The sequence below is a fragment of the Oryza glaberrima genome, chromosome 1, assembly GCF_000147395.1.
Source record: "Oryza glaberrima chromosome 1, OglaRS2, whole genome shotgun sequence".
Classification (NCBI taxonomy): Eukaryota; Viridiplantae; Streptophyta; class Magnoliopsida; order Poales; family Poaceae; genus Oryza; species Oryza glaberrima.
In genome coordinates, this window is record NC_068326.1 from 5,378,677 (window position 1) to 5,398,765 (window position 20,089).

Below are 20,089 nucleotides of genomic sequence, written 5' to 3' on the forward strand. Positions count from 1 at the left end.
CCATCTTCAATATAATTTAGTGTTTGCCTAATTCCTACCATGACTTCGGCTGTGTTTTTCACGCTAAAATTGAAAGTTTGGTTGAAATTGGAACGATGTGACAGAAAAGTTAGAAGTTTGTGTGTGTAGGAAAGTTTTGATGTGATGAAAAAGTTGAAAATTTGAAAAAAAATTTGCAACTAAAGACGGCCTTCCTGAAGGATCGAGCTCAAACGAATTGATGTGAGACTGGAATAATCGATTTGAATGAGGAAGAGTATTCCTTTTCCTTTGACATGAGGAGGTATCATAGATACTAGCAGTCTAGCACTACAAAATGTGGCATGATTCCAGCAGTGAATAGATACTAGCAGGCTAGCACTCTACTAAGTAGTAGACGGTAGTACAACCGGAATAACGCTTTGCTTGTAGAGGGAGCAACTCATATGTTCTAATACACATTCTTATTTGGCTATATCACCATGAGCCCATGAGTGTAACCAAGCTTAGAGCCTATGTTAAATTGCTAATCAACTTGAGTAAAAAAGAAGAGCGCGTTAGGAACCGGATGCCTTGCTTGCGATAGCAAAAGACGTCAAGCACCATGCATGCAGAAGCATGGTAGCACAAGCTCTGAAGCTCCCAATAAAAAGCAAAATTGAGATATGAGAATGATTGCAACCTGGCTTCACCAGACACCAAGCTGACCGATCAGACCAGCGGATGGCAATGGCATCCTCGTTGATCTGCGCATTGGATTGCACGGCTACGCCCGGAGCACGTGGTGCTCCAGCTCCGGTCGCCCCGCGTCGCCGCGTCGCTCGTGTTCGACTGGCGCCGCGGTGCCAGTGGAGGCCTCTCACCGCGCGCGCACAGGCGGCGGCGACGCAGCCGGACCCGGAACACCAGGCGCCCGCGAATGGGGGGCCGTCGGCGTTTCCCACGACCGCGCTGAAGGTGGGCGCCGGCGTGGCGCTGGCGCTGGCTCTGGGTGGCGCGTCGTGGAGGGCGCGCGGCGGGAGCGCCGGCCCGGTCCTCGTGCAACCCGCCGCGGTGTGCTCCCTCAACGTCGTCACGGACAGCGCGTCACGCGCCACCGCGGAACGGAGCGCCGCCGCCGCGGCCACCATGAGGACGAGCGTGGACGCGCTCTCCGACTCGCTGTTCCGGCGCGAGGACGCGCCCAGGGACCGCGCCACACTGATGGACCTCGTCTTTGAGCAAGTCACCAAGGAGGTCTTCCTGATCCATCATCCCGATCCATTTCTTGATTCTTCATTTCTCATCTCAATCTTAGTTAGATCAAGAAAATGTGCTTCTACCAACTGCGTGTCTCTTGTCATGCGCAGCAAATCGGCGACAGGGGAAAGCTGACGAGCTTGCTGCAGAAGGAGTGGTCGGCGTCGCGCGATTCCGAGAGGAAGCTTGACCTGGGCTTGCTGCTCACTGACGTACTGATCAACCAGGTACATTTCTATGATCCAGTATTAACTCAGTTTAAGCAAAGTAATCCGGATTCACTCTTAAAACTTTCTTGTCTCAACTCAACTTCCAAGCTCTGTAAGTGATCTGAATCACCTAGTTAGTAGTGATACTATGTTTAATCCTGTAGAGAGAATGGCAGAGGGCAAAAGAAGTTTGTCAGCAATTGACTGGCCGATACCAACGTGACTCGAGGCCTTACCTGCACTTGGTAATGATCTAACCAACTTATTAGTCAAGTTTTGTTTTGGTTATCTGCAAAGCTTGTGCCTAATGATGCTTTTCTTCAGGCTGTCATCAACATGATGATGGCAGTGGAGACCATGCTTTCTCCTGAAACAGCCAATAGTGACGACATTGAGAAGATGTCAAAGAATGCCATGGACGCGTGGAAGGAATTCAAGACCAAGTATGAGCATGCCAAGGGGTCAACTGATTCCAGCACCTGACTGACCAGTATTATGCTTGCTTTCAGACAAATCTTTCTGTTGAGTGCTGACAACTCTTGTGATGAATCTGTGTCTTACCCACTTAGTTGCTTGTGAAGTTTGCCCCAATCTTTGTGACGTAAATGTTCTCGATTCTCATTATGCATACCTATTTTACAACCTACAATTATTTACCAACATTTCTAGTTGTGTTTATCCCTTTTGTATATTTACACCAATGCAATCTTCAGAAGAAAAAAAAATGAAACAACGAACTGACAAAATTTCCAAAGACTTTATTCAGTAGTCTCCCCCCACATCTTCAGAAGGTATCTCTCGCAGCTGCTCCCTGCGATGTCTCCCGAGGATGCCATCCTGGTGATGCCCTGCTTCCCTCCTGCCCCGCCATTGCCACGCTTTAGGTTGTGCCGGTACTCGACGGCGATGTGCTCGAACACCTCGACGTCGAACATGTTCATGATCACCTTGGGGCTCATCTGGTCCCGGACATAGGCGAAGGCGAGCTGGTCGCGCGGGTTGAACGCCTCCAGCTCGTTGAAAAGGAGGCAGGAGAAGAGGTCACTGGCGAGGCCGTGCCTCCTGATGATGATCGCCGTGTCCGGCACATCTGCAGCACAACAAAATCTCGTGATCCCGTATCCCTGATCTTTGCTTGGATGGCGTTACATTGTTCGTGAGTTGTAACACACTATCATATCATGTGTCAGCAATGTTGACATGCTGGCTAATCGCATTTTGTTCATGTTATTGGCATTGTTCAGATGTCAGTTTCAGTAGCTTCGTACGATAGCTGTTTGTTTGTTTGATCAAGCAAGAAACCAAAAACTGAAGGCGAGAAAGCAAATTCTTTCTGTGCTATATTGCAATACCTGACGGATATGGAAGCTTGATAGGGGACCATGGCTGCAGGCCGTTCCGGCAGTACGTCTCCATCTGCGCCCTGATGGCATCCACGTCGCCCCACTTGCGCCACCGCGCCGTCGCGATCGCCTCCTCCATGGTGTGGAGGTTGAACGGGTGCTTGGAGACCGCCATGTCCGCACCCTTCCCGGCGACGAACGAGTGCACCAGCAGCAGCGGGTCGACGGTGAGCTGCATCTTGGCGTCCACCCAGACGCTGAACCTCGCGTTCGGGAACAGCCTGTGCAGGAGGTACTTCACGATCACGCCATTCATGGCCGGGTTCTCGTAGGGGAGCCGGTGGTCGCCGCCGGCGCCGGCGACAAGCCTCGCCACGCGCCACGCGCCGACCGTGCCGGCCTCGCCGCGCTCGCCGGCTAGGATGTTGTGGCTCGCGAGGACTCTGTGGGTGGCATCGTCGATGAACATGAAGAAGCACACCGTCCGGAGCGTCTCGGAGCCGAGCCCCTTGAGCTGCCGGATCTTGTCGTGGTCGTTGAAGATCGCCGACGCCACCACCACGCCATTGCACTTCTCCATGGCCAATCTGTCTAAAACCAACAACGTCTTCACAAAGATGATAACATCGAAGTGTGTAGCAGTGTTTCGTGATTATTGCACCACAAAAGGCTTGAGTTGCATATACGCAAAAGAACACATAAAAACATCTGGCTTGCAACTCAAGGGATTATAATGAGTTTTCAGCTCAATGATAGTCATGCTCACGTGCCACAAGAATTTTCTCCTCTATGAAAAATGCGAATTGGCCAAAGAAATCACCAGATTCTCTGACGGGGAATTCCTTGAAGAACCCACATGGAATTTCAACTGCGCTATCAGTGTGGTTGAAGAAGGATTTCCGCTCAACGGTGGACAAATTTCCCGCGAACGAGTTCCTCCTCCCATTCTGGTACCGCAATGCTGGTTTTGCATAAGGAGACGCCGAGAGGTTGCGGCAGAGTTTGTTGATCTCTTCTAAGACCGTCTTATAGTCTGTTCCAAGAGTAAAATATAGCACTTGTGAATTTCTTATGGCATTCAAATTCCAGAAATTTAAAAAACTGATCAGAAAACACTGAACGAAAACAAGAAAAACAGAGATGAGAAACAGGATCGTCCGCATTTGTTGCGTTTGCATGCGACCATGGATCATGAAAAGAGAAGCAGAGACATCCGTTACGTCCTTCCCGGACGGAGAGGGATCGACCTGAGAAGACGGCGGGGTCGGAGCAGAGCGCGCGCGTGGCGGGGATCGCGTGCTTGTGCTCGCCGTACTCGCGCGGGTACTCGAACAGCGCCGCCGACGCCGCCGACGAAGGAGCGGAGGAGCGGAAGGGGAGGAAGGCGAGGCAGCGCGAGGCGGCGGAAGCCGGGTCGGAGAAGGAGACGTAGAGCGCGAGCGGGAGCGTGGTGAGGAGGTAGAGCAGGGAGAGGCAGAGCAGCTTCGACTGCATCACCGGCGGGCTCCGCACCCGCATCCGCACCCACCCCATTTCGCCGTCTCTCCACGTCCGCCGCGGCTGCTTCCCCGCACGTCGCGGTTGTGTTTTTGACCGAGCTTGATCGATCCGTCTCTCCACAGTGGGCGCGCGGGCGCGCGGCGTCGCACTCGCGTGGCGGTTTCGGATTTTCGGTTAGGACGATGTGGTTGATTGGGCTTGTGGCTCAGTGGCTCATCAGTCATACCTTGCTCGAGCAGGGTATGTAGAGTACAGTGACTGGGTGTGGCCGTGTGGGGCCACATGTCAGTGTCAGTTTGCGGCCAAGCTGCATTTGCCCGGGCGCCCGACGACTTCTCGCTTATAGGTAAAACTGGTTCAGGTTCAGTTTCAGTTGAGTTGTCTATCATCTAAGGAAGCTTTCGTACATATTCCTTAATCCTAAGTAAATTTGGTTGGTCTATCTTAGACGACCCGGCAAATCATCTAAGGAAGCTATTCGAACGTGAAAAAGAAATATGAACAATCTACGAGGATAAACAATCGATGAGATCAGAGGAAGGAAAAACTCTGAATAATCATCACCGCTTTGTCGATCGGCAAAGTGTGTATTGTGCAAGATCTTTTCCGTTCGAAACTAACACTCGGGTGGACTCTCAACTGTATGTGATCGCGTTGGTAATTGGAAATTGAGTAAAGTACATGAGCGGTCCTTAAAATTATAGAGATGTGTCATTTAGATCCCCAAAGTCTCAAAATGCAAATTCAAGTTCTAGAATTTATCAAAGCATCCCCCATCTAAGTCCTAAATCATCACAGCCCCTTTAGAATCCTATATGGCGCTGATATGGCAATGCCACACGGACGGGACGTGGCATAATCTTGACTGAGAAATGTGACTTACTTAAAAATTTTCTTTTTTTTCTTCTTCTTTTTTTTCCGTTCTTCTCCTTCCTAGGCCAGGCCGCCACCACACAGTTAGGACCGCTTGTGTATTTTACTCTTGAAAATTACCATATAGCCACACTATCGATCTGGTTGACCTGCATTCTGCCTCGAATCTCGGTTGCATTTTGAATCATGGCTGTTTTTTTTTTAGAAAATTCACCCGGGGGGGGAGTTTCCCCACCTGAATATATTGATAGCGATAAAAGGGGGAGGTGGAGTACATGGAAACAAATTACAGATACGAAGAGCGAAGAGTAGATGAGAAGAGAGATTTCCAAGAGGAAATTACATGACGTTCATCTAGTTTTATCCTTTCTACCCACAATGAAGAATCATCAATACACTTTGTGAGCAGGCGGCGGAGCGAGATGTCTTCATTCCTGAAAACCACATCGTGGCGATGATTCCATAGGTTCCAGAAACAAAGAAGATAGAACACCCGAAAATGTTTACTTGGGATCATTGGTGGGGGAAGGAGGGCCGAAACTTCCGCTATTGTTGGGATGGTCAGTTGAATATTGATGGATGCCCAGAACTGCAAAGCAAACGGACAGTGAAGGCACAGGTGTGTAGCTGTTTTCTTAGCAAGATGACAAAGATCACACATCGGGACGAGACAATAGTCTTTTTGTGTAGGTTCTTCTTAGTAGGGAGACGATCTCTAACCAAGAGCCAGCCAAAGAACTGTATCTTCAGAGGAGCCTTATTTTCCCAAACAAATTTCCAATTAGAACAGTGGGGGAAGGAGCCACATTCCGCAAGGTAGAGGTGCTTTGTTGTGAGTAGGCCTACCGACGTGTGAGCACTTCTTTCGTCTATCTGTTCAGGATCCAGAGCGCAGCCAGGGAGCAAGAAACATAGATCAGAAAACTGCTCCTCCGCAATCATCGACAGGCGAGGTGCAAAATGTTGTCTGAGGTCAGAGGACAGGACTCTTTGGACAGTGGCATCCTATGCAAGCGAATGCGTGTAGAGCGGTTGCATCTTGTCAGCAAGGGTATAGTCTCCGCACCACCGATCATGCCAGAAGGCAGTACGGCTTCCATTACCCACCTTCACCGATGTGTGCTTCTGAAGCAGGGGGAGTAGCGCCGACAATGTCTCCCAATGAGGGCCCAGAGGTCTGTGTTCAGCAAGGGCACAGTCAGAGTGTTCCTCCCAAATCCATGAGGCCCAGGGAGAACGGCCGGAGTGAAGATGGTGCAGACGTTTTACCAGCAGAGCCTCATTTTTGTCTGCCAATGTCCTTGATCCCCAAACCCCCGAATTGTTTCGGAGTGCAGACGGCGTCCCATGCGACAAGGCACCTCGCCCCACTGCAGCTGTCCTCCCTAGTCCAAAGGAATGCACGCCTTTTCCTATTGAGGTCTTCGATCACTCCTTTTGGAAGTTTAAGAGCAGACATGGCGTATACTGGCACAGTGTCAAGGACAGAATTTACTAACACTAATCTTTCCACATATGAGAGAAGGCGGGCCTGCCAGCTGGCAAGGTACTTGTCCACGCGGGAGATCATCGGCTAAAGTTCACATTTCTTCACCTTAGAAGGTGTAATAGGTAGTCCAAGATAAGACATGGGGAAGCTCTCAATCTTGCACTGAAGAATCTGTGCCAGAGCAGCGGTATCCGCAGTTGAGGTGTGCATTGTAATTAGGGTGCTTTTGGAGAAGTTAATCTTCAACCCTGTGGCAAGAGCAAAGTGATAAAGATAGACCTTGAGTCGATGAACATCCTGAGTTGAAGGTTTACAAATGGAGTTTTTTTACCGTACAGCAGGCCAATACGGTACCAAATCGTCGCCGTTGAGTGGATAGGATCCAACGGCTGTCATCGCTGGGTACCGCGAGGTACCAACTCGTCCTTGTGGTGGCACTGTATTAGGATGTGGAGGTGGAAAGGTATTTCTGTATTTTCGCATGGCTGATTCGGTCTTATCCACTTCGATCGTTTCGTCTGACGCCGCCTCTTTCTCTCCATCTCCATCTCCACACCGGTGAATTTTTCCCCACATCGACCGCCAGCGTGGAGAAGAGAAGCGTGCAGCTGATGGCCCCGGATGACCGTGTCGAGAACGACAAGCTCGGCGCCGCCGAGGAGGAGCTCGTCTCCAAGACGGAAGCGGCAGCGGCTGATGTCGGAGCGTCCATTGGAAAAGTCGGCGCCGCGTCCGCCGTTGAGAACACCTCCGGCGTCAAGGGTGCCGACGGCAAGGCCGTCAAGGCGAAGGGCTCACGGTGAACACACACAAAACTCACGTCGCCGGCAAGAACACACACAAAACTCACGCGGACAGAGGAATGAACACCATCTTGTTTGGTGCTGCTAAGTGCTAACTTGGCCGCTTTTTCCAGACTCTTGTATTGCTTAAATATGCGATTACAAGGAAAGGAAATTATAGCCTCCAATCAGGCCGACACATGCATGATCACACAATGGATATGCAACTAACCAAAATAAAACAAACACTAATCTAGCACACAAGGATTAATCTCAATAGTCGTCGACGAGAAGCGCGGCGGCGCTGAGGACCAGATGGCTTGAGAGCGTCGAGGAAAGCCGGACCCCTTCGCGTACAGGTTGACGGGGCCTCCTCTTCTCCCCGTCCCCCGGCCGGTGCGCCATCGACGAGCACGGCAACAACGATGGCGACGGCACATCTCCACGGGATGAATCGGCGGAGTCGCACGCGTAACTACATTCACATATCTTACGCAACCTTACGTAAGTTAACAAAGCGAAAGCAACTCTACTTATCTATCTACTTCACACATGAGTTGTTCTGTTAGGGGGTTAGCTTTGGGATTTGCCTGATCAACCCCTACCAGCGTATTAATCTACAAAAATTAAGATTGATATTCGTTATCTGCATCTGCTTTCCTCAAAAGGTCTAGCTTTGCCAAAATCAATAGTTTAGTTGGTTGGGTCCTGTCAATCAAGTTATAGGAGCTGCTTGCTATCTATCATGACCTGGGTTGAAGAAGGAATCTATTTTCTTGGAAGCAAAGAAAGAACTCCGGTATTACGACCTTAGATTTTTGCTCTGTAGGGGCTACCCTATGGGCTGTTATCTCAAGGTCCTGGTTAGGAATATCTAGTCGAGTTCGCAGATTTGACTGAACACAGATAAACTATAAACGAAAATAGAGAACTGGATGTGGTTAAGCATACCACTTCGGAAAAGTGGAAAGGCACGGTGCTCGTAAAAGGGATAGCCCTCCTAAAGGGGATAGCGATAGGTCTAGGAATAGCATTTCTCTAGCGTATAAGGGCTCGCGGTCCAATACTTCTTTTCAAAGGAAGAAATGACAACCTTGAAAAATGGTTGGAGTGGAAAAGCTGAACCCTCTTCCTCACAGGTGGCTGAAACTGATCTGAAAGGGATCTTCGTATTGCAAGTTTTGATGCACCCGAGCCAAATCACGCGGAAGAAAAGCAATGGTTGTTCGGGGAGCAATGAAAGTATTAATAAATCTAAAGTAGATTGGCAAGAAAGAGCAGTTGGTTGACGGGGGGGTCGCCGGTTGTTGGCCTCTCCCGGTCCTTTCGTGTGGTGCTTCGGTGGAAGAAATGGATTTCTAGTAAAAGCTACTGCAAGAGATTTCCCATTGGGTTGCCAGAGGTTTCTGAACCCGTGGAACTCTTTTTTTGAGGAAGCAATGAACATTGTCTTTTTCCATTCTCAATAAAAGAGGAAGGAGGGGTGAGGTGTGAGCGCGGGGGTGGTCCGGAACCGTGTATTATCAAAACATAATGACATTCATTTAGAAGGTTCAAAAGTATGGGAAAGGTTGAGCAGAGGACTCGAAATCCTCTTTAGCTTTGCGCGTTGGACTCTAAATCCTAACAGAGTGGTTCGATTCCACCTCAGAACGAACCCTTTTTTGACCAGGGAACGGGAGAATTCCCACTACCGCTGGCAGGCCAGCCGGGCCGTGAGCGCGGTGGGAACGGGCTTCCCAAAAAGCGAGCTCTTTACCTCCTCAGCCGCATCAAGTGCAGATTTTTCGCTGAACACCTTCTTTGAATGCGAATCCGAGTAAGGTCTAAAGGCATCAGATCGAGGAAGGAAATAGAGAATGTTTTCATAGAAGCTTTCTTTTTCATAGGTCAACTCTGAGATGAGGTATGCTGAAACACAGGTTTTTTGAATTCTGCCTACGCCAAAAGAATCTAAAAATATCCGTTCGAAGGTGACTGAAGTCCCATGTTTTGAAAGAGACTTCCGGGTATTGGGTGACGACCTTAATGAATCAAGTATTCAGGTGGCAGAGTTATTAGCTACATAAGCGCTCAAATTCCTGAATACTTATTGCCCTGGCTTCTATGATCAACCCCTGGCACATTTAGGTTTTGATCTGAGGCTATCCTGGTCTGCGGGACCCAACACAAGTATTCATCCTTTCCAATCTGAAAAAGGTGTTGCCGAAAGCTTACCCTCTTTCCTTTTAGGAGGCAAAAATATGGAACTTCAATCTGATGCGGGTATCCAATCCCGCAGCTGGGATGTCCCGGGTTGATAAAGGTATTTTGAACTCCCCAATTTACCATTGGTCTTCCATGTGATTTTGTGCTACTTCTAATGTTAGGATTGCTAAAAGGAAAATTTGGGAAAAGGAACCCATTGTATGGGAAATACTTCAAGAAGTTATGAGGGGACATCCTGTACTGTTGAATAGAGCACCTACCCTGCATAGATTAGGCAGAGGACGCTGCGGGACTACCAGGGGAAAGCCCGCCCCCGCTAGCTAACATAGATATCTATTCTTGGTGCGCATATTCGAGATTTAGAGTCTCTTTCCGACCAGGCCAGGCCGAATCGGCTTGGCAAGGAAATTTTGAATCATGGATACAGGATCCTTTACACGTAAGACCTATTCTCATGCGATTTGGGATCCTCATTTTGGTCAACCCGCTGTGGAAGCCTTTACTCGAGGAGGCGTCGCCAGTCCAGTGAATATCGCCTATTCTGGGGTTTATCAGTGGTGGTATACAATTGGATTACGGACCAATGAAGATCTTTATACAGGAGCTCTTTTTCTATTATTTCTTTCTCGGTGAGGTCAATCCCTACACTTATTACCCATATAGAAAGAAACTTAGCGTAGCGATTCCGTATCTAGTTTGTGTCTTATTATTAAACCTGCAAAGCCTTGATCCCGGCTTTTCCTAAATTATTATATTGCCTTGTTTGTCCACTTAAGCAGACAGGTAGAATATCTAGGGCTTCATCTTATGCCGCACGGGTTTCGAATCGTCTACTTTTCCTTATCCTTATGGGAATTTAAGAGAGAGATCACTCCACTGAGTAACCGAGAGAGAAGATTCAGGCAAGTATGTCGTACCCTATTTAAAATAGAGGGCGGTGTGTCTGCGGGTTGAGCCTGACCCCTGCAGGATTTGGTAAAACATTCTCTCCGTCATCTAAAAAAACAGTCTCTAAACAAAATTTATAGGTAATTTGGAATATTCCTATCTACACTGTACACAACTGCTTTATAACTAATGCTTTGAATCCAATGAAAATTCCAGCATTCTACACAGTAAGCTTCATGAATCTACTCAAACCTCTGTATATTGTCAACAGGCTCTGATTTATGATAACCTGATTCGGTATTCTGGCTGTTTACATACGTATAATCCGCTTGTCAATTCTTTATATCAGACTCACTCGTCAAAGCAATTGAACTTCATTGGGGACAGGGGCTTTCTTTAGGAGATAAATCAGAGACAAATAGAAGTGAGAACAAGAAGCCCCTTCTGTCATAGCTATCGCACGCACCCTCCTTCCCTATTAGAACAGGTTGTTCGAAGAGGTCTCCTGTTCTTCCATCAAATATTCTGCTTTTTCCCGGGTACTCGGGGGTGCTGCGCGTCGGGGAAGAGAGAAAGGAAAACGCTCGAGGGGATTGGTTGTACACACGACGCAGGAGCGGTGCGTTTCCACAGGTTCCCATCATGCCCCTTGCGAGCGAACGGCAGGGATGATTTCAGTACCGTGCGGTACCAGTACCGCAAGGTACTGCCTGATGGACCGGAACAAACCTCTTACAAATGATTATCGTGTTGTCAGCATATTGAAGGGTGGCACAAGCTATATCATGATAAATGGGATGAGCTATCTCTGATTGTTGAATCAATTTTTGAAGGACATCAGCAACCAGGATGAACAGGTATGGGGAGAGCGGATCTCCCTGTCGCACCCCCTGTTTACAGTTTATCCATCTACCTGGCAGGCCATTAATCAGGATAGCCGATTTTGAGGTATGAAGAAGTTGCGCAATCCAGGCACACCATAGGTCAGGGAAGCGTCTGGCCTGGAGAATTGAGAGAAGGCTAGACTAGGTGACAGAGTCAAAAGCTTTGGCAAAGTCGAGTTTAATCACTGCAGCATGTATCTTTCTCTTGTAGCAACATTGAATCAGTTCAGTGGCATAGATGAAGTTTTCAGAAATGCTTCTACCTCGGAGGAACCCAGTTTGATCTTCATCGATGAGAGCAGGTAGAATTTGTTGCAGCCGGTTTGCTAAGGTCTTAGCAATGATTTTGACAGAGCAATTTTGGAGAGATATAGGCCGGTATCCATCAGGAGTGTTCAGTTTGCCAGGTTTAGGGACAAGAACTATGTATGCTCGATTTATCCGTTCCAAGTCAGCCACCCCCCCATGAAAACTCTGAAGCATATGGTGAATGGAGGGGGCAATCGTGCTCCAAGCTGCTTGATAGAATCCCGGACCGAATCCATCCGGACTGGGGGCACTGTTCCTATCCATTTGCCGTAACGCTGTATAAGTCTCCGCTTCAGAAAAGGGCACAACCAATGGATTAGGGTCCCAGCCCAGATCGTCTCTATACAGAATCATGGCTGTAGCAACTAATGAATCAGGTACTCCGGTATGCACTTGAAAGTGTCTCAGAAAATTAGTTTATTTTCTCCACGGATAGGAAAAAGAAAATTCTTGCCTCGAAACAGAGCTGAAATAGTTAACTAAACAGTACTTTTATTGTTGTTAATCTCGATACTCATGAGTCACAACTCAACTACATACTCGCTCCGTTTCAAAATGTTTGACGCCATTGACTTTTTAGCACATGTTTGACTGCTCATCTTATTAAAAAAATTAAGTAATTATTAATTCTTTTCCTATCATTTGATTCATTGTTAAATATATTTTAATTTAGGCATATAATTTTATATATTTCACAAAAGTTTTTGAATAAGACAAACGGTTAAACATGTACTAAAAAGTCAACGGTGTCAAATATTTTGAAACGGAGGGAGTACTTTACAGTGCAAAACAGTTCACTCGAGCAGTTTATAAGGCTTTTTTTTTTTAAAAAAAAAGAGCAGTTTATAAGGCTTTAAGATGTCATTATTCGTCCGACCAGAAGCTTTGAAGATTACACTGCTAGTGAAGAAGCACTAGCTGTGCGATCGAGTCTACATGTCGGATGCATCCTTGGCGTCGAAGAGCATCCATATCTCGTTGACCCTGCCGCTGAACTCGAACGGCGAGTTGTACTGCGCCACCGTGTACGACGACGTCGGGTCGGCCCTGCGCCCGTCGGACACGGCGGCGGCCCACCTGGTCCCCTGCAGGCTGGCGTCGAGCAGCGCGGCCTGCTCGCCGACGTCGGAGTCGGCCACGAAGCCGCCGAAGCGGCGCACGGCGGCGTACCTGGCCCCGGCCCACCTCTGCACGTGCAGCCCCTCCGCCGGCGGCGGGTCCGGCTGGTTCTTCGCCGGCACGTAGAAGCTGACCACGAAGGAGGAGACGCAGAACGGCCCGTCGCTCGGCGCCACCTGCGTCAGCACCGGCGCCGTCATCTCGATCGTCTCGTTGTATGCGTTCTTCCCCTGGATGTAGTTGAACAACCTGGCCCATCAACGACATGTCTTCAGCCCAGGGTTATCTCAAGCCCAAACACTTTTTTGTGGCCCATGTAAAGCCCATGTACTAGCCTGTGATGAAGGGTCTATTTACTTTGATGTCATTTTCATCCTTACTAAATTTTAGTAAAGTTGTCAAAAATATGGCTATATTTAGTTTACTGCCAAATTTTGGTAACTATATAAGAAATCCTGCCAAAATTTTAGCAAGTAATTATAGTTGCCAAATAAAGTTTTTTTTTTTAACAAAGTGAACATGCCCGAAGCTTTTCCATGGCGAGAAGAGGTGAGTGATGAGTACTGAGTGAGGACTTACTGGAGGAAGCCGGTGCGGGTGGCGGCGACGAAGGAGATGTCCTCGATGGGGGCGGTGGAAGCCCACATGGCGTCGCTGTACCGCCGGATCTCGAACCCGTTGGCGCTGTCCACCACCTCGTACGACGGGCACTCGATGCGCTCGCACGACGGCGGCACGGCCGCGGAGGCGACGGCGGCGGCGGCGGCGGCGAGGAGTAGTAGCATCAGGCCGCTCCGGCGAGCCATGGTGGCGGGTGCGGGGATGCGTGCGGCGGAGTTGGGGAGGTGGGAATGCAGTGGGGCTCGGGTGCGTGCGGTTGGGGATCGATCGGTCGATCGGGTTGGATAAATACGGCCGCGCTTTGCGTTTGCTCGGCGCAGGTGCCTCCACGTCGCCAATGTTCGTTCGTACGTTGGAGACGCACGGGGAAGAGGGAAGCAGGCGCAAGAAGCGTCGTTTTGGTGGTTTCTGAGATTTTCCTTGCCAAAATTTGTGGAAGTCGTGTCGGCGCGTGTGCTGTATTCGCCTCGTTTTATATTCTTGTGTCTGAAACTCTGAGGGCTGTTTTGCTTTGACGCCAAAACTTGTCCTGCTAAATAGTTGGCAATTTAAATAGTACTTTATAGATGTTTAGATTGATGCCAATATTTACTATAGCTAATACAACTTAAATAGTCCAACTCTACCAAAACATTGGTAGTGTCAAAAACATGTTCAAATCTACTATCAAAATTTGGCACTACCAATGATTTGGTAGGACATCAAAACAAATCAGCCCTGAATGCCGATTCATATTTGCTCTTCTCCATTGTCAAGTCTAAACTGAGATCTTCACCTCATCCGACTTTGTTGTTGAGTTGGTTGCTCAACTTTGACTGATTGAGCAATGAGCAGTTACTTCAAGTAAAAGAAAGAGAGAAAATCTTTCTTGCATGAGTAAATTTCAGAAAACTATTAATTTAAGGTAAAATTATTATAAAACTATATATTTAAAGTTAAGTATCACAACTATATATTTAATATTAAAATTATCATAAAACTACATATTTTAGATTTTAAATCTCTAGTGATATTGTTCCTGTTAAAGCTATAAACGTTATAATTTGATAGATTTACTGCTTAATCTTATTTTTATTATATTCCATGTTAATTTGTAATAAGAAATTTCACGGTAATTTTATATCTTTTTACCACACCTTCAATCTTTAGTTTGAACGAAGTGTAATGTTGTGAAATTTAATTTTCGTGAATTCATTGTTTCTTGAAGGAAAAAAAATAGTGCTTACGAGGAATTAATTCCTCGCAAGTCGCAACCGTGTCACCCAACTTGCCGGAAGGATCAATTCTACAACGAAGCCCTGCCAGCCTAATCGTGGTTTCGACCCCAAAACATAGTAGTAGTATCTTTTTTCCGTCAAAAAAATTTTGTAGTTATTGCTTTCATTCAACGTACTCCTCAGTTTCATATTACAAGTCGTTTGACTTTTTTCATAGTAAGTTTGATTAAGTTTATAGAAAAATATATTAGAGTAGTATTTTTAACGCAAAACAAACATATTATCAAAATATATTTAATGTTAGATTTTACTTAATACAGTCTGGTATTTTAGATGTTGCTAAATTGTTTTATAAACCTAATCAAACTTATAATATGAAACGGGTAATATGGAATTTCATCCGCAACATTTACTGGGTAAAATAGCACGTGCAGTATCATACACGTCAATGTGGTTGGGGCTTGCTTTATTGACTGGGATTCGATTTTCCGTACGAATAAGAACACTAAACATTCACCGTGTTTTTTTTAGATAGCAGCCAACTCCAGGTAGTATATTTTTTAAATTTACATCAGTGGTTATAAACTTATACTAAACACAAAATAGTAGTAGTAGTAGTACGGTCTATGCATGGTGATGGTCATGGTAGCATGGTACACGAACAATCATCAAATTAAGTAGGATCACAGGACATCATCAATCATGTTCCCTACAGTACAAATTTATGCCAAACTCTTTGCGGCTGAAAAGGTTCAGACAGTCCATTCAATCCGTCTATTTAGATGGTATTTGGATCCAAGAACATAACTTTAGTCTCTTTATTTAGACACTAATTTAGAGTATTAAATATAGATTACTTACAAAACTAATTACATAAATGAAAGCTAATTCGCGAGATAAATTTTTTTAAGTCTAATTAATCTATAATTAGAGAATGTTTATTATAGCATCACATAGGCTAATCATGGATTAATTAGACTCGATAGAATCGTCTCGTGAATTAGTTCAAGATTATGGATGTGTTTTATTAATAGTCTACGTTTAATATTTTTAATTAATGTCCTAATATCCGATGCGATATTGACTTGTTTTAGTCCCCCTAAACAGGTGTCATAAATTTCTCACCAGCAACATGTTTAAATACGACAGCTACTCTTGTCTGCGAATAGAACTGTAAGGTAGATTATAATTACGGCCAAGAGAAGATTTTCAAGTCTAAAATCATGAACATCTTTCAGGTAGTCATCTACTTCTCGTGATGCTACTGTAAGGTTCACAAGATTAATCCCCGCTTGATAAAACAGACAAAAAAATAGGATAGGTGACACACGAGTATAACGCTCTCGATGAAAAACCGGAGCAGAGTAGTAGTAGTAATACAGCAGCCGTGATTTTATTTAGAAGACTAAGTATATCAATTAAGAGGGTAGTTAACCTTAAACCCCGCAAGAAACCCGCGCCACCCTCACTTGGCCTTGCCGTTGACGGCGGTCTCCTTGCCGTTGGCCGCTGCGGCGGCGGGGACCTTGCCCTTGCCATCGTCCTCCTTGGCGAAGGCGTCGACGGGGTAGGTCCTCCCGAGGCCGGTGGGGGTCTTGAAGGTGATCTTGGAGGCGTCGTCCTTGTCGATGAACATGTCGGAGAGGGAGACCCAGATGAGGAGCTCCTTGGTCTTGGCCCCGGTGACGCGCTTCATCCGGCGGTCCTCGACGAAGGCGGTGACCTCGGCGGCGTACGAGACCTGCCTGCTGATCTGCTTGAAGGTGTGGGTGATGGCCTTCTTCTGGCGCAGCCACACGAACCCCGTGGCGCGGTTGTAGCCGACCTCCTCCATCTCCGCCAGCGGCAGCAGGCCCAGCGGCATGTGGATCTCCGCGAGGAGCTCCACCGCCTTCTCCGCGCACAGCGCCGCCCCGTGGTACACCTCCGCCCCCTCCCTGTGCGCCTCTATCGCCTGCGACCCCATCGAACACGAACTCCAACTCTTGGATTCGACACTCACAATTCACAAATGCACAATGCGGGATACTGGGAATCTTTGGGTTGCGTTGTTTGTGGGGAAAGGTGGGGCGCTGGATTTATAGGAGAGGAGATCGGATTGGTGGACTCCGTGAGCCTCCGAGTAGGAGAGGAGGCGGGGACGGTTGGGGTGGGGGAATTAAGGCGCGGGGGGTTTATTTATTACTACTCCTACGTGACATCTCTCTCGCAACTCGCGCGAGTCAGAGGAGGCCTTGATGCAGATTGGGGGGGGGGGGGGGGGGGGGGGTGACGCAGGCGCCGCGCTGTGCGCGAGCCGTTGCGTAGCGCGCGAGTCGCGACACCGCACGACGCCACGCGATGGTTTGGGCGGTGGTGTGTGCAGGTGGGGGTTGGGCGGGGCACGGGAGGCGTCGGACGCGCGCGATGGTGGATTGATTCATTGATTGGGTCCGGCCTTTCGCCGGGTGGTTGGACGGTTTGCTCTACTTGTGGATTTCGTGTTCACGTGTCGTGCAGGCTTGCGGGGTGTGTCGCGCGCGCGGTAGCCGTTTCGAATAGGAACGGAAAACCTCCTTCAACACTACCTGGATTTAGACTGTTTCTCGTGAAATCGTCACAGAAATTCGTTACTATATTCTTGCGTCTCGAATCGAATGGGGACCCAAAGAGTCGGCATGCATTGGACACGCCTGTGCTGACTGTTGTAGAAACCAACCGTAAGATATTTTGAGTTTAGATGACGCCATAGCGGTCATGACCCACATTTTAAATGCAACAATTAATCATGCGAACCCAACCACAGCGCTCGCCGTTTTCTGTCGTCAAATCGTGGACTGTGCGATTGATTAGGCCATATTTGGTCACTGGTACAACTAGTTGTCAATATCTTGCCACGAAAAAGACGAGCAGTTGACAGAAAACATAAACATAATCTCGAGTTCTTTGCCTCCGAAAACAAGAGTTTCACCCGGCAGCTGCTGCAGCACAGCTCAGTCCAGCTGCTAATTTAACGTACAACTGTGCTATGGCAAGCAGGACACGCTGGATGGAAGCAATGAAACGCGTTAGAATCTTCAGATTGAAGGGTGATATACAGCTGCACCATTCAATGGCGTACATGTACAAGGTGCAAGGTGAGCGTATCGGAGTTAATGTTCTGACCTCTGAAATGTGTAGCTGCTGTTGCATGTGGCATCGTCAATTCGTCATGCGTCTTTGACGTTGCAAGTTGGTTCTCGGGTACGTACAACCACCTGATTTAACGTGCAAATACGGCAACAACATAAAACCAGTACAGTTCTTCACACTACTTCCTCTGTCAGAAAAAAAAATACAATCTAAATATATCATAATTCATCGTACATAATATCTCATTCTATCGCAAGTTAATTTATTTTTAACAGACGGAATACAAAATAAACCAAAGTATACCTTACAATCACACGCATTCTAGCTTCTAAGCAGTATACTCATTGCTCGGCTCGAGTAATGGATAAGAAGTTGATTTGAAAAAGAAAGGTGCTGATAAGAACAAGTGCTTTAAAAGGTGCAACATAAGTTTATACTTCAGGTGGAGAAGAGAAATAGAAGCCACCCCTCGTAGAAGGGACAATCTCCAAACAAAACTCCAACAAAAAAAAAAGAAAATAAAGAGTCGATTGAACAAACAAATAAAATAAAAATATTAAGGCTAGTGTGCTATAGTTAATATAGATTAGCTTATATGGATAAAATTAAATGTGACAATTGTACCTTCTACTATACAACTTGCCCAAGAAAGAATAGTGAACTAGTTGGGCTATGCAATTGTACGTGTCCGTATGAGCATGGTTTAATTATATGCACCCATAAGCGAGTGCATGCTAATAGAGACCGTTGATGTAATAGTCTCGACAACGCCATAGTTCCCTATCCATAACATCTTTTAATGTTGTATGGTGAAACTGAGGATGCTTTGCTCTCATTTTACAGCTCATACCTTCTAGAAGAAGGATGGAATTAGCATCAGTTGTTGTCGATGTGTAGCAAGTTGATGTATTGTTTATCTAGCTTGGTTTTGTCTCTTGCTGTATTCGATGAAATTGTCATACTCAATGCTAAAAAAGTTGATGTACTGGAGAATTTCATTTCTCTCCTTTGTATTCTAATCTTAATTTTTAAATAAAATATAAAAGTCTTAAGAAAAAAAAACTTGTGAGCCTCTTAAAATAGTTGGTCCTTTGAAGAGGTTTGGACTGCATGGCTTTACTAAAGAGGGAACTGGGGAGGGAAAGAAAATGAATTCTAAGGGATCAGATCAGTAATGTTACGCTTGATCCTACAAAGTTCTAAGCCCAATTGAAAATTGAGCATATTGTGTAGTTTTGTTACAGAAAGGCCACCACAGAAACCCTCTTGAAACTGCGTTTCAATAGGGAAGTTAATCTGGTTTCTATCAAAATCCCGCAAAATCCCTAGTGAAATTGACATTGAGAATATCTTTAAGAACAGCTCAGCACCCTTTACACTAATTCTAAAGTCGCCTCTCACTGTCTCACATAAATCTAAGCTCCCTGAACCTTCTTCCATGGCTCCAAACTGTGTGGTTGAAGATTGTAGCATACTTGAATTAATGAAGTTAAAGGTTGTCGCATTAATGAAGTGTAAGATGCCTGTAACACCCAACGACCATCTGCTTTACATTCGCAACTCCGATCCAGTGGCTGGATGCTGCGCACCAACAAAGTCGCTGCAATCCCTGGACCCATATGCTTCATGTCACCATGGGGATGACTAGAGCAAGTTCTATAGAAAGGGTAAGGGTAGTTATCCAATTTTGTACATGTAACATAAGAGGTTATATGTACAATATATATATATATATATATATATATATATATATATATATATATATATATATATATATATATATATATATATATATATCACATCTGCACTATCTTTTGCTGAAATTAAAGTCAACAGTGAGCTTTTCTAGTACTTCCTCTGTTTTATATTATAAGGCATTCTAATATTGTTTATATTTATATATATGTTAATGAATCTAGACATATATATAACCTGAAACGGAGATAGTATTAACGTATAGAAGCCATGGAGCCATGCTCGTGCCCTCATGGGAGATGCAAGCTTTGGTGAAGGAGAACGTGAGAATGGTGACAGACCAGGAGGCGTAGAGAAGCAGAGGTATAGCAATGCAGGACGTGGAGGGGGTAGTGACATTGTGGATAACAAGTGCCAACATATAAGCAAGATAAAATCTTGTACCGGTAAAAAAAGAGTAAGTTCACTTTAGATCTCTTAATTTATTGCCGAGTCTGAAATTCATCGCTCAACAAAAAATACAAGGTATAATCCATCCCTCAACTCACAATATTGTGTCAATTTTAGTCTCTCGACAATATAGTGGCTGGTTTTGGCTGACGTGGCGTGTGGGACCCATGTGG

At 46.4% G+C, this 20,089-nt stretch overlaps 4 protein-coding genes across 4 annotated transcripts; 1 reads left to right on the forward strand and 3 right to left on the reverse strand.

The window, feature by feature from the left end:
• Positions 1-585: 585 nt before the first annotated feature.
• LOC127777034 (uncharacterized) lies at positions 586-2,151 on the forward strand. The gene is made up of 4 exons (XM_052303546.1): positions 586-1,215; positions 1,329-1,445; positions 1,592-1,672; positions 1,752-2,151. The coding sequence occupies exons 1-4, from the start codon at positions 703-705 to the stop codon at positions 1,908-1,910; spliced, it is 870 nt and encodes a 289-aa protein (XP_052159506.1). The 5' UTR covers positions 586-702; the 3' UTR covers positions 1,911-2,151.
• A 19-nt stretch (positions 2,152-2,170) lies between these two features.
• LOC127777013 (probable hexosyltransferase MUCI70) lies at positions 2,171-4,465 on the reverse strand. Its single transcript, XM_052303535.1, has 4 exons — positions 4,018-4,465; positions 3,591-3,803; positions 2,780-3,361; positions 2,171-2,517 (listed from the first exon to the last, which is right to left on the reverse strand). Exons 1-4 carry the CDS (start codon positions 4,301-4,303, stop codon positions 2,186-2,188), a joined length of 1,413 nt encoding a protein of 470 aa, XP_052159495.1. The 5' UTR covers positions 4,304-4,465; the 3' UTR covers positions 2,171-2,185.
• A 7,971-nt stretch (positions 4,466-12,436) lies between these two features.
• Positions 12,437-13,728, reverse strand: LOC127777044 (uncharacterized). The gene is made up of 2 exons (XM_052303556.1): positions 13,402-13,728; positions 12,437-13,071 (listed from the first exon to the last, which is right to left on the reverse strand). The coding sequence occupies exons 1-2, from the start codon at positions 13,626-13,628 to the stop codon at positions 12,636-12,638; spliced, it is 663 nt and encodes a 220-aa protein (XP_052159516.1). The 5' UTR covers positions 13,629-13,728; the 3' UTR covers positions 12,437-12,635.
• A 2,138-nt stretch (positions 13,729-15,866) lies between these two features.
• Positions 15,867-16,814, reverse strand: LOC127777054 (uncharacterized). The gene has a single exon (XM_052303565.1). It carries the CDS (start codon positions 16,624-16,626, stop codon positions 16,126-16,128), a length of 501 nt encoding a protein of 166 aa, XP_052159525.1. The 5' UTR covers positions 16,627-16,814; the 3' UTR covers positions 15,867-16,125.
• Positions 16,815-20,089: the final 3,275 nt, after the last annotated feature.

Excerpts from the sequence above, each read along its gene's own strand:
- LOC127777034 (XM_052303546.1), top strand. The coding sequence starts at position 703 with ATGGCAATGGCATCCTCGTTGATCTGCGCATTGGATTGCACGGCTACG. Across the intron at positions 1,216-1,328 it reads TTGAGCAAGTCACCAAGGAG|CAAATCGGCGACAGGGGAAA; the intron begins GTCTTCCTGATC and ends TGTCATGCGCAG. Across the intron at positions 1,446-1,591 it reads CTGACGTACTGATCAACCAG|AGAGAATGGCAGAGGGCAAA; the intron begins GTACATTTCTAT and ends TTAATCCTGTAG.
- LOC127777013 (XM_052303535.1), bottom strand. The coding sequence starts at position 4,303 with ATGGGGTGGGTGCGGATGCGGGTGCGGAGCCCGCCGGTGATGCAGTCG. Across the intron at positions 3,804-4,017 it reads CGACCCCGCCGTCTTCTCAG|ACTATAAGACGGTCTTAGAA; the intron begins GTCGATCCCTCT and ends CTCTTGGAACAG. Across the intron at positions 3,362-3,590 it reads ATTCCCCGTCAGAGAATCTG|ACAGATTGGCCATGGAGAAG; the intron begins GTGATTTCTTTG and ends TGTTGGTTTTAG.
- LOC127777044 (XM_052303556.1), bottom strand. The coding sequence starts at position 13,628 with ATGGCTCGCCGGAGCGGCCTGATGCTACTACTCCTCGCCGCCGCCGCC. Across the intron at positions 13,072-13,401 it reads ACCCGCACCGGCTTCCTCCA|GTTGTTCAACTACATCCAGG; the intron begins GTAAGTCCTCAC and ends TTGATGGGCCAG.
- LOC127777054 (XM_052303565.1), bottom strand. The coding sequence starts at position 16,626 with ATGGGGTCGCAGGCGATAGAGGCGCACAGGGAGGGGGCGGAGGTGTAC.